Source organism: Rutidosis leptorrhynchoides, chromosome 11 (assembly GCF_046630445.1).
Source record: "Rutidosis leptorrhynchoides isolate AG116_Rl617_1_P2 chromosome 11, CSIRO_AGI_Rlap_v1, whole genome shotgun sequence".
Classification (NCBI taxonomy): Eukaryota; Viridiplantae; Streptophyta; class Magnoliopsida; order Asterales; family Asteraceae; genus Rutidosis; species Rutidosis leptorrhynchoides.
In genome coordinates, this window is record NC_092343.1 from 5,101,450 (window position 1) to 5,113,647 (window position 12,198).

The 12,198-nt window shown below is 34.7% G+C and overlaps 2 protein-coding genes across 4 annotated transcripts; both read right to left on the reverse strand.

The window, feature by feature from the left end:
- Nucleotides 1–929: 929 nt before the first annotated feature.
- LOC139876830 (T-complex protein 1 subunit delta-like) lies at nucleotides 930–3,090 on the reverse strand. Its single transcript, XM_071864206.1, has 2 exons — nucleotides 2,672–3,090; nucleotides 930–2,420 (listed from the first exon to the last, which is right to left on the reverse strand). Exons 1-2 carry the CDS (start codon nucleotides 3,021–3,023, stop codon nucleotides 1,177–1,179), a joined length of 1,596 nt encoding a protein of 531 aa, XP_071720307.1. The 5' UTR covers nucleotides 3,024–3,090; the 3' UTR covers nucleotides 930–1,176.
- Nucleotides 3,091–5,164: 2,074 nt separating this feature from the next.
- On the reverse strand, nucleotides 5,165–9,108 carry LOC139876315 (putative F-box protein At1g32420). 3 transcript variants are annotated; one of them, XM_071863618.1, is made up of 6 exons: nucleotides 8,887–9,108; nucleotides 8,600–8,797; nucleotides 6,410–8,383; nucleotides 5,902–5,997; nucleotides 5,753–5,816; nucleotides 5,165–5,646 (listed from the first exon to the last, which is right to left on the reverse strand). In XM_071863618.1, exons 2-3 carry the CDS (start codon nucleotides 8,781–8,783, stop codon nucleotides 7,050–7,052), a joined length of 1,518 nt encoding a protein of 505 aa, XP_071719719.1. In that variant the 5' UTR covers nucleotides 8,784–8,797; nucleotides 8,887–9,108; the 3' UTR covers nucleotides 5,165–5,646; nucleotides 5,753–5,816; nucleotides 5,902–5,997; nucleotides 6,410–7,049. The 3 variants fall into 3 exon arrangements, with proteins under 3 accessions (XP_071719719.1, XP_071719720.1, XP_071719718.1); XM_071863619.1 differs by having other exon boundaries at nucleotides 5,902–8,302; XM_071863617.1 differs by having other exon boundaries at nucleotides 5,902–8,383.
- Nucleotides 9,109–12,198: the final 3,090 nt, after the last annotated feature.

Here is a 12,198-nt window from a genome sequence, read left to right on the forward strand (position 1 = left end):
CGAAACGCGAACCTGAAACGCGAACCCGAATCGTGTATCCGAAATGTGAACCCGAAACGTGAACTCGAAACGCGAACCCGAAATTCGAACCCGAAACGCGAACCCGAAATGGAACCCGAAACGCGAACCCAGAACGCGAACCCGGAAAGCGAGCCCGAAACGCGAACCCGAAACGTAAATCGTAAACGTCAAATCTTAGAACATGGGATTTCAAATCCCTCATATATACAAAGGATTTTCAAATCCTTCATCTATGGGATTTCATCGGATTTGAAATGTAAATCCCTCCAACTAAATCCTCCAACCAAACATGGGATTTCATGGGATTTGAAATGCAAATCACTCCAAATTCCACGAACCAAACGCCCCCTTAGTCTATTTAAGAAGGTTCGGGTCAAAACGTGTAAGTTGGCAGGGACACGCTAACCCTGTGTGCCGTAGCACCCACCAATCCCACCCCGAAAGAGACCTGTGCCGGCAAAGTACCTCCTCCCAGGTACCACAGTGACGGCAAGGCGATTTTTACCCCAGCTAACTAGACCCCCGAAACACTTCACAAATTTCCCCCCGGAGGGAGAAATAATTCCATGCGGGGCGCCCAGACTGAGAATCGAACTTGCGCCTTTCTTCGGGTCAAAGCTTCCCCCACTGTGGGCCCAGGGATCAAAGGCATCGGGTTCCACTGAGCTATAAGCTCGTTGGTTCAAGGTATGTATGTTCTGCTATAAAATACCTAATAACAAATTTAACTACGAGTCACCGGTGAGAAAGCTATAAATCAAAGCTAACTATCAAACCCGTAGCAGTGTTTTATTATAATGAGAACGATATTCAAGACTCATATCTGGCCAGCTACAGCAGGACAATGCAAGTACTAATATACAAGAATACTCATTTAGCGCAGTTAACGCATAAAATGGTGAACGACTTAGCATATTAACGCATAAGATAACTGGAGCATCCTTCTCAGTTCTCACACACAAAGAAACAAGTAACTCTGGTGATATTAATTGTCACTACAGATGGACAAAAACAAGTACTAGTAATAAAACCAAGCGAAAACTACAAAATCAGTTTACAAAATTTTTAGCAGAACACATCAAAGCAACATAGGACTAAACCATACTATCAAAAATGTAACAAAATATCCAAACACTAGATGAGTGTAATCAAGTTCTACCTCACAGTAACGATGTCATCAATCTTCAAAATCATTCGAACACACTCTGTGGCTAGAGTGATTGCACTTGTGCTCACAAGCAGTGGCTGCACAACATTCTCCTCCAAAATATTAGTAATTAGCCCTTTCCTTACATTAATTCCAGCATTAACCTCACCCTGTGCATGCCTGTTTCTAAGCTCAGTAACAATGGTGATTGGGTTCAAACCAGCATTCTCAGCCAACGTATAAGGAACAACTTCAAGAGCCTCAGCAAATGACTTAACACAATAACTTTCCATCCCCTGCAACACCTTAGACCACGCACCCAATTGCCTAGAAAGCTCGATCTCAGGTGCACCACCACTCGCAATCAAGAACTTTTTGTTGACCAAACACCTAACCACACACAAAGCATCATGCAAACTCCTTTCAGCCTCATCAAGAACAAGCTGATTTGACCCACGAACAAGCACAGTACTAGTCCTACCCATTTCCTTAATCCCAGTAATCTTAACAATCTTTCCATCTCCACATGAAACCTCTTCCACCATATCTGCATACCCGAGTTTCTCAGCACGAAAATGCTCGATATTTGCAATCGGTAAACAATTCAATGTCTTGGTAGTAAACTCAATATCATCACGCTCCACATCCTTAATCACCAAAATCTTAGCTTTCGCAAGATAATGCAAAGACAAATCTGTAACAGCATCTCTCAAAATACTCTTCTGTATCAACAAAACGTTACAACCAGTAGACTTAATTTTCTTAATCATACTCAAAATATAGTTTCTCTCCTCTTTCAAAATCCTATCCATTTGAGTATAATCAGACACCACAATCGACTGCTCAATATATGTCTTAGGAGGAGAAATTTGAAACTGAATTACAGCAATTTTTGCATTCTCACAACGAGTGGGCCCACCAGCAGCATGACTAACTTTCTTATCAAACACTAAACCTTTCACTAGTTCAGTGTCATCAACAGTACCACCTAACTTTTTAACAATTTTGACATCTCGAAGATCAACTAAATCCGGTTTTGCAGGATCAACAACATTTAAAACAGAATCAACAGCTAACGGAGCTAAAAGCGTTGAATATTGTGAAACTACCTTACTATTCAATGAGGTTGAAGCCAATTTCACCAACGACTCACGCTCCGACAACTCAACTGGAACCGCCATGGCAGTTAACACATCAACTGCTTTAACAGACGCTTTATGTAACGAATCAGATACAACAGTCGGATGAATACCTAAAGGAAAAAAAGCATTTTATACAGTTTCAGTAGCAAACATCAACAGCTTTATGTAGGGAAACATACACAATAGAGTAACATAAATACCTAAATGAAGCAATAACAATTTACATATTGATATTTGATATACAAAATTATATGATTTCAAATTCAAAATGAGCTAAAATCAGTAACTGTTGATACATAGTAACAGACGCTTTATGTAACTATTCGATATTACATATACAGCAGTTTGATTTGATTAATACCTGAATGAAGTAACGTCTGACATTGTTTCAATAGCGCTCCGGCGATCACAACGACGGTGGTGGTGCCGTCGCCGGCGACGACGTCTTGTGATTTTGACAATTCAACGAGCATTTTAGCAGCTGGCTGAAGGACTTCCATTTTGTTGAGAATAGTAGCGCCGTCGTTAGTGATAATGACCTCGCCGGAAGCGGTTGAGATCATTTTGTCCATGCCTTTAGGACCGAGACTTGTACGGACGGCATCGGAGACGGAACGGCCGGATTTGATGTTAGCCGTACGGATGTCATCTTTGCGTTTGTTGTCTACGTAACTTTCAGTTTTAGATGCACGTTGAGCTGCGACTACAGCCATGGCCGATCTGAAGGGAAAAAAAACCTAATTTTTGAAACCCTAGAAATTGAAGAGTGAAATGTAAACCCGGTGATTGATAACGAACTCCTCGTAATAATAGCCAAACAGTTTTTATTTTTATTTTATGTCGTTTTAAGCTTAATATTCTTTTTTTTTCTATTGTTTAAAAAAAAAAAAAAAAACGAATACAAGAAAGAAAGGTTAATTTATCTAAAGATGAAAAATCAAACAATGATGCAATGAAACATGGAAACGCTCGAAACCATAAAACGTGGTCCTACTCGCTGTCTAGAACCGAGTTATTGCGAATAACAAAACTAAAACTAACTAAAATCACTAACAACAAAGTGACAAACCAAAACATACCCTACAAAATACAAACTCAACTAAACGAAACTACCATGCTAAGGAACCGAATTCTTCATTTTCTTGTTGATTGTCTCATGATCAATTCTTTTCCCGACCCGATTAAGGATCTTGTAAGTCAAAACCTGTCGCCAATTAAAATTGCCTTATACCATGATACTCAAAGTATTGGAAGGAACTTTTCTCAAGTTCTTGTCATTGTTTTTATACGTGTTTGTATCTTAGTTAATAACGTCTCCCTTATTTTTTTATTGGTATTAACTTGCTAATTTTAATATCTAAGGTACATCATCACCAATATATTCCTTTATATTTGTTTTTTCCGTTTATAAAATGTATTTTTGTCCTTTTAAATCCCATTTTTCAATTTTTCTTTCAAAATTTTGTAGAGTATTTACTTTTGTTACTTTTCTATATTAAAAGGTTTTACCAATCCTTTATATACTTACTGTATCATAAACTACGGAGAATGTGTTTTAATGTATATAACAAAACCATTGTTTGTTTGCTACAAATGATTTCCAGCTATAACGCGCGGGCCATTATCCAACTAGTTTAATACTATTCTTTATGCATAATTGGCGTGCTCTATTTTTTTTTAGGTTAATTAATTTCCGTTCAAGTTGATGTATATATCAAGGAACCATGTTCCTGCAATTGATATTGTGAATTATTAGGGTAGATGAAACATAAAACATTTTGCACAAATTACCTCAAATCAAGTGTCAAAATACAGAAACCTTCATATGATTCATATGATTCTTTCGTAAATTTCAAGTACGGGCAAATGAATCTTCAAACTCAAACAACCTCAACATTTTATAACTATTTAACCTGTTGTTTTGTAGTTGTCCGTAACTATACCACGTGATTGGTTTGAACCCATAATAATAACAAGATTAGAAGAATTATACCGTAAGCAAACGAAGTTTCTAGAATAATTTGACTTCTGCGACAAGACAAGGTGTGAATATTAGCATAAGCATGCACCATGCTAATTCAATTTATAATCGGACTGTTAACCCTAGAGGATACATCAAAGGTTTTAGGGACAAGTCGGTTGGGACTTTGCAAGGACTAATCGACCAAGTTGAAAACTAGACGGGTTTTAATCCGATGTTGACCAACTTTGACTGTATTTGACCAACTTTCACGGACTTTGACCGACTAAAACCAACTTCAAGCTAATATATCCGACTTAGGCCAAGTAAATTGGACTTTTGCCAACTTTGACCGAATAAATTGGCCAAGTCGAAAACTAGTCAGACTACTTCAAAATCCCAAATAACCAAGGGACTAGTCGGCCAAGTCAGGAGACTTTTACAACCATGCTTGATGTGCATTCTTTAAAAGGTTATTTGAAATTGGATATTCAGAATCAAATAATGATTTGAAATAAGGCCGGCTATAACTGACAATATTTGGAGGTGTTTATATTGTTTGAAGGTTTCCATAATAAGATAAACTAATGTTTAGGAAAATTCTTAGTAATGGTTGGATAGAAAAGTTATTTGAAATGACCGCAAAAGGATACTGTAATTTATAAAGCTATAATAAATAATATATAAATAAATAAACAAAACTTTTGTGTATGAGAATAGAAGTCTCTCAAGGGATTGTTTGACTTTTTTTCAACAAGCTCTCCAAAACCTTCAAATGCAAGACGTAAAGTTTTCTCGGATGTATAAAATGACAGTCCTACAAATAAATTCTAATAAGGTTGCAAGACTATTATAAGTACATATTAATTTACAAGGAGTGAATGTGCCAAGAAATTTTCAGTTCCTGAGACTACAAGAATCTCACTATTTATATTTATATAACCAAAAAAAGATATAATATTGTGTTATACAGTAAGTAATACACACAATACCTGTTACAAAGAGTTTTTTTGTTTTGATATTTGTAGGTTGATTTGGTATGAAGCCTGAAGAAAAATCCATGGGGGCAGAATGTTAATAGAAGTTACCAACGAAGCATTGCTTCAATGGTACCGCGGTTACACTTGTGTACTCGCAGGGCTAGAGGTCTCGGGTTCGAGCCTCGTCACCCGCTCTAGGAATTGAAATATTATTCCTTGAAGGTGGCCCAAAGGGAAGGTTTTACCGACCCGCTCCGGGACTAAGATCAGGCCCGCCTGCCCCTCGGGATGGTTAAAGGGTCGGATCCTCAGAGTGTGGTTCGGGTTTCCTGCCCGAAAGCGCGTGTGTGTGTGCAAATGATGACTAGGCTTCGGTCCGGACTGATGCAAGCTTGCCTTTCAAAAAAAAAAAAAAAAAAAAAAAAAAGAATGTTAATAGAAGTTTGAGAAGCAATAGCAATTATAAACTTTTAAGTAATTTGTCAAACGATAACTAAGGTACCTCTGTAAACCTTGTCATCTAACTCGACATTATCATCCGTCCTAACAGATATAAACCAGGGTACCTACAATAAACTTCAAATTTACCAAAAGATACAGACAAATACATCAAGGTAAAAAAAACACATTGAAACATATAACAATGATTACCAGCTAATTTCTTTGCACACTCGTCTAGTTCACAACAGAATCCATAGTCCGAGTGTAACGAAAATGTGATATATACACATTTGGGCATCCTGCTCACTGTTCAAATTTAATCAAAATTAAAATTTACAAAAACAGAAGCCAAACTACTTTTTTTTTTTATAAAAGAAAATTTTAAAAAATAAGAAAAAATGTGTTGATAGTACCCGAGCACATACTTGCCCAAAACATTGGTTAGTATCTGGGTATAATAATCAATGATTTGTGCCTACTCAAACAAGATAGTGTTGTAAACTTCCAGCAGGAAAAATATCATTACTATAATCCTTGGGTACAGAACTGAAATCTATCAGGCTTAATGAATAATACCTCTGGCAAACCCATGATATAAACATAATGAGATAGTATACACTTTACAAACAATCCCATTTGAGAACATTAATTGTATGGCTTAAAAATTAATGATTTTGTAGGTGTAAATTTGTTTGAATGGCATTAGGAAAAGAGGTACATGCTAGTTCTTGGGAAGTTTCTTGATCCACATCACAGCTGAAACTGAATTGTGTATCACAAGAAGCATTGCATATGCAGCTTTGAGCCTCCAAATCACTTTACAATTCCAACATAAGAAGGGGCTAAAAAGATCAAACTTTCAAGTAATATTACTAAAATTGTTCAAGTTAACAGAATATAAGACATGGGAATCTCAATTCAAATTCAGGAACCATCTACACAAACACATAATGTACTAAACTACCCCATTGCCAAGAAATGACAGTTTATTTGGGAATTCAAATTAAAAAAAAAATACAAAAAGTTACAACCTTTTGCAATTTAAAAAGAACTCACAACTCCTTAACATAAAGGAAGTAAATAAAAACATACCCACCTGCCCAGAACCCTTTAGTCAGACAAACTTTTCTCTAGAAGTTACTCATAAACCATCCACACATACATAAACACATATTGTACTCAACTACTCCATTGCCAAGAAATGTCAAAATTCATTTGGGAATTCAAAAAATCACATAAAGTTTACAACTTTATATAAATCAAATAAAAAACACAACTTCTTAGCATTAAGAAAGTTAATAAAATCATAATCAACATAGTAAAAGATAAACTGACAGCAGCCTTCCCCCATCAATCAATCATTTGTTCTTGATTGAACTGCGGCGGAGGGTCGAAGAAAACGTAGTTTGATACAGTCGAAAATCTGCTTTACGTGCATCATTCTGATAAATAAAGTTGGCCTCATGCAAAACGCCCTGTTTTAAGCGGTAAATAAACAACCTTGTACGACAATCGTTTGTTATTAGTATGTCACCTGCATCCTTGTTCCAATATCCTATAACCTTTATAAACATATCAAGAGGAAGAGGCGGTTTTTTATCGAACCGACAATGGATGACCCAACATTTTGTATCAGGATTCAGTAACCATACCTCTACGTACCGATTGCGGCGCATGACATCATTATACACAAGTCCAACTTGACCATCTAGATCAACCAAATGCTCCCTACCCCAATAAGTAAGTGTATTAGGAGGATCTATCAACCCAAATTCCTCATTCATCATGTCAAAACATATTACTTTCCTTGCTAAACCAAACGGCCAATATTTAAGATGATAACTAACCAACCAGTGCAAACATCCATTAGCAAATACACCTTCACCACTTATGGGATAAGGTGGAACTTGGGGTACCTCCCGCCATGATGATGAGTCCGTGCCCAATACATGTACCATGGTGCATAAATCTTCCTTCACCACATCATCATCATCATTATGTGATAACATAATCTCTTGATTTCGAAGCACAACACACACCATTTTGTAAGTATTGGTAGATTCATCAAAACCAAGCCCGCATGCCTCGCGTTCGTAAAACACTGATGTACATGACCAAATTTTGATGGGTGGCAGTTTATAACATTCCTTCTTTAAAGGATTGATCACAAGTAAAACGGTGGTGGTGTTGTGAGGGTGCTGGTGGTGGTCTTGTGATGAGATCATTAGACCCTTGCAGGAACCTAAAATTATATCTTCTAGAAGTAATCTAGAACCCCATTCTTTAGAAGGAAACTTCATATATGGTGTATTCTTTGTTGTGATCATCACTTCATAATTACTACTATTACATTCTTCTTCTTCTTTAGTTACCAGCATACTGAATGATGTAGATGCATGCCAAGATTTTAGATGTACAACGACATATTTTAATTGGAACATGATGAGCATCATAGGATCTTTCATAGCTTGTTTGGCATGCATAATTTCAAGGTACGGATCGTTAATATACTTGCACCATACCTTGCTTACACATTGAAAACGGGCCAAAGATTTTAGAGGCAATCTAGACAAGATGTTGTATATGCTGTCAACCGGTAACTCATCACCACCTATTATTTTATTTTTTGTCAAAAAATTTGATAGGGTTGCATTTTTTTGTTTTTTATGATGATGATAAATATAAAACCCCCCTGCAATGCAATACGTCAGAATTTATAATTGATTTTATTTAATATATGGGCTAGCTAAACGGAGCTGTTTCATCAGATCAAACAATGTAATACATAATACCCACCTCATTTCACATCACAATCAATTCACATTCACATTCACATTTATTTATTTAGTATAATAATAAAGACACAAACTTTGAACACAAAACCATACTTGTATATAATTTTTTTTACCTGAAGTTTCCATATTTTTCAGAGGGTTGTGGATGTCGGTATTATGTCCGGATTTTGCTTCTTGTCCTGGTAGAAAACTTGATATATTTTCCGGGTTTATCTCTTTTCCTTTTCTTCTTCGTTTAAAGTTGTTACAACAACGGACGATGGAGACGTCAGGTACGATGCGACTTGCTTGTTCCATGTGGTGAAGTCAATCTACAAAATCAAAACATAACAATCAAATCATCAAAACATATCAATCAAATAACCAATTAGAAAAATAGAGTGAAAACTTCTTCAGTCACCTGCGAATCAAATCAATTCCTGCTGCTACTTGTGAATCGTTCTAAGTTTCAGAATCGAATCGAGAGGTGTAACTATTGATTTGATTCTCACTTGTAGTTGCGATTAATACTTCAGCAATCTTAAGCAACTCGATCCATTCCTCTGGTGTAATACAAACTAGGGCTGGCTGAAGATGTTGGTACCAATTTGGGTTCTGCTTATCGTTTCCATCCTAAATAAAATAGGATGTTCTAGCATATATTTTTTATTCCTCACACACCCATATTTAAAGAAAGTATTATTAGAAGAGTAAAACGTTAAAATAGGTGTGTGAGGATTAAAAAATGGTGGGTTAGAATCATCCCCTAATAAATAAGGGCAAATGTCCCGTTTAATATCAAATTAATATTAATATATTAATATATATATATATATATATATATATATATATATATATATATATATATATATATATATATATATATATATATATATATTATAAGGGTAGGATCAAGAGGGAAATAACTAATCGGGGGGAAGCAAAACGTTTTTTTTTTCGTTTTTTGAAAAAACTTTGTTCACGAACATTATAGATGAGTGAACATTTAGTAGAGACACTTTGTGATAAATGTTTTTATTTTGACGGGAAAACGCTCGAAGAAGTAATATATAACAATTATCGTGTTTTTCGAGCGTATTTTGAGGTTTTAGCTATTGGGGTTTAGATATTAGGGTTAAGATATTAGGGTTTATAGTGTTAGATATTAGGGTTTAGAAATTTAGGGTTTAGGGTTTAGATTTAAGATTTAGATTGAGTTTTTAACACGAACGATTTAGAGTTTAGGGTTTAGGGTTTAGGGTTTGGTGTTTTGGGTTTATGGAATAAACCCAAAACACCAAACCCTAAACCCTAAACTCTAAATCGGGCAAAATTTTACTTCACAAAACATGAAGAAAAAAAAAACGTTCATATTCTTCACGAACAATATTATCTTGAATGTTATTTTTGTCGATCGTTTTCCCGCCTAAATAATAACATTCATCACGAAGTGTCTCTTCTAAATGTTCATATTTTAGTGTGATCTTGATGCCGGAAAAAAAAAATTCAAAAAAAAGAAAAAAAACAAATTTTTGCTTCCCCCGCTTCCCCTCGATTGGTTACTTCCCCATTGATCCTGCCCATATATATATATATATATATATATATATATATATATATATATATATATATATATATATATATATATATATATATATACACCTATATAGTGGTAGGATCAAGAGGGAAGTAACCATTCGGGGGAAGCAAAAACTTTTTTTTTTCGTTTTTTGAAAAAACTTTGTTCACGAACCTTATAGATGAGATGAAAATATGAACATTTAGTAGAGACACTTTGTGATAAATGCTTTTATTTCGGCGAGAAAACGCTCGAAGAAGTAATATATAACAATTATCATGTTTTTTGAGCGTATTTTGAGGTTTTAGCTATTGGGGTTTAGATATTAGGGTTTATAGGGTTTAGATATTAGGGTTTAGAAATTTAGGGTTTAGGGTTTAGATTTAGGGTTTAGATTTAGGATTTAGATTGAGTTTTTAATACGAACGGTTTAGAGTTTAGGGTTCCATAAACCCAAAGCACCAAACCCTAAACCCTAAATTCTAAATCGGGCTAAATTTTATTACTTCACAAAACATGAAAAAAAACGTTCATATTCTTCACGAACAATATTATCTTGAATGTTATTTTTGTCGATCGTTTTCCCGCCTAAATAATAACATTCCTCACGAAGTGTCTCTTCTAAATGTTCATATTTTCGTGTAATCTTGATGCCGGAAAAAAAAATTCAAAAAAAACAAAAAAAAAAATTGATTCCCTCCGCTTCCCCCAATTGGTTACTTCCCCATTGATCCTGCCCATATATATATATATATATATATATATATATATATATATATATATATATATATATATATATATATATATATATATATACTAAAAGTGGTGGGGTTTGTGGTCGTTTTGGCCACCCCACCAGAAACGACAATTTCCCAAACCCAATCCCAAAAAGGCAAAACACCCCCCCTCAACTTTTACCAATTTACAAAAAATACCCTGCACTCAGGGGGTAAATTGTCATTTCCGTAACTTAAAATAAAAACTTCCCCCAACGCCTTCGACAGCCCGTATCTTCCTCGTCGCTCCGATTTAAATTTCACCGACCACTCTGTTAAACTCGAAATATTATTATGAACAAAACGAGACTAACTACGTTCGAAACTGACACTTTTTAAAAAACGCTAAACACAACGACAGCCCGTATCTTACCGCTCGCCGCGACATAAATTTTTTCGACAGCAGCGTCATACTCGAAATAATTTTATGAACAAAACGATACTAACTACGTTCGAAACAGACACTTTTTAAAAAACGCTAAACACAACGACAGCTCGTCTTTTCCTGCTCGCCAGGAGTTAAATTTTTTCGCCAGCACCGTCAGTCTCGAAATAATTTTATCAACAAAAAGAAACTAACTACGTTTGAACCGAACATATTTTAAAAAACACTAAAGAAGACGACACCAACAATGACACATAACACATGAGCCGTTTTCCCTTCTGTAAATAAAACTGCATTAAATATGAATACGCGGGCCGAAAGACCCCGCCGCATCGCGCGGGCCAGACGAACTAGTTTGACCACAAAGTAACATAGTTGTTGATTTTCGATTACAAGTTTCAATTTTTCCTAGTAAAGATTATTATTGTAAGAAAAACGGTACAATTGAGATAATATTGTTAAATTCATTTGACCATCGTTAGTTGAATTTTCGTTAATTACTTACATGTATTTGACATGTGAGAAAAAAATTATACGCTTGATTCCTGAAATTTTTAAAAAATTAAAAATAACAAACATTTAGATATAACAAAACTTTTAAAAGTTATTTTTTATTTTTATATTTTTATTATTTTAAATTTTTCTATTTTTTCTCATTTTGTTATTTTTAAAAAAATATAATTTATTTAACATTTTCAAAAGAATTTCTAAAAATATTCAAAAATATTAAATTTAAAAAGTTATGAAAAAATTAAAACTTAAAAATTTAAAAAATTAAAAAAAATAAATATTTTAAAAATAAAAATCTTAATAAAATTATAAAAAATAATAAGAAACAATTTTTAAATTTTAATATACTAAAAGTGGTGGGGTTTGTGGTCGTTTTGACCACCCCACCACATGAAACGACAATTTCCCAAATCCAATCCCAAAAAAGGCAAAACACCCCCCTCAACTTTTACCAATTTACAAAAAATACCCTGCACTCAGGGG

Coding starts and splice junctions, on each gene's coding strand:
- LOC139876315 (XM_071863618.1), bottom strand. CDS start 8,783: ATGGAACAAGCAAGTCGCATCGTACCTGACGTCTCCATCGTCCGTTGT. Junction 8,384..8,599: donor GAAAAATATGGAAACTTCAG/GTAAAAAAAATT, acceptor ATTGCATTGCAG/GGGGGTTTTATATTTATCAT.
- LOC139876830 (XM_071864206.1), bottom strand. CDS start 3,023: ATGGCTGTAGTCGCAGCTCAACGTGCATCTAAAACTGAAAGTTACGTA. Junction 2,421..2,671: donor TCAGACGTTACTTCATTCAG/GTATTAATCAAA, acceptor TTTTTCCTTTAG/GTATTCATCCGACTGTTGTA.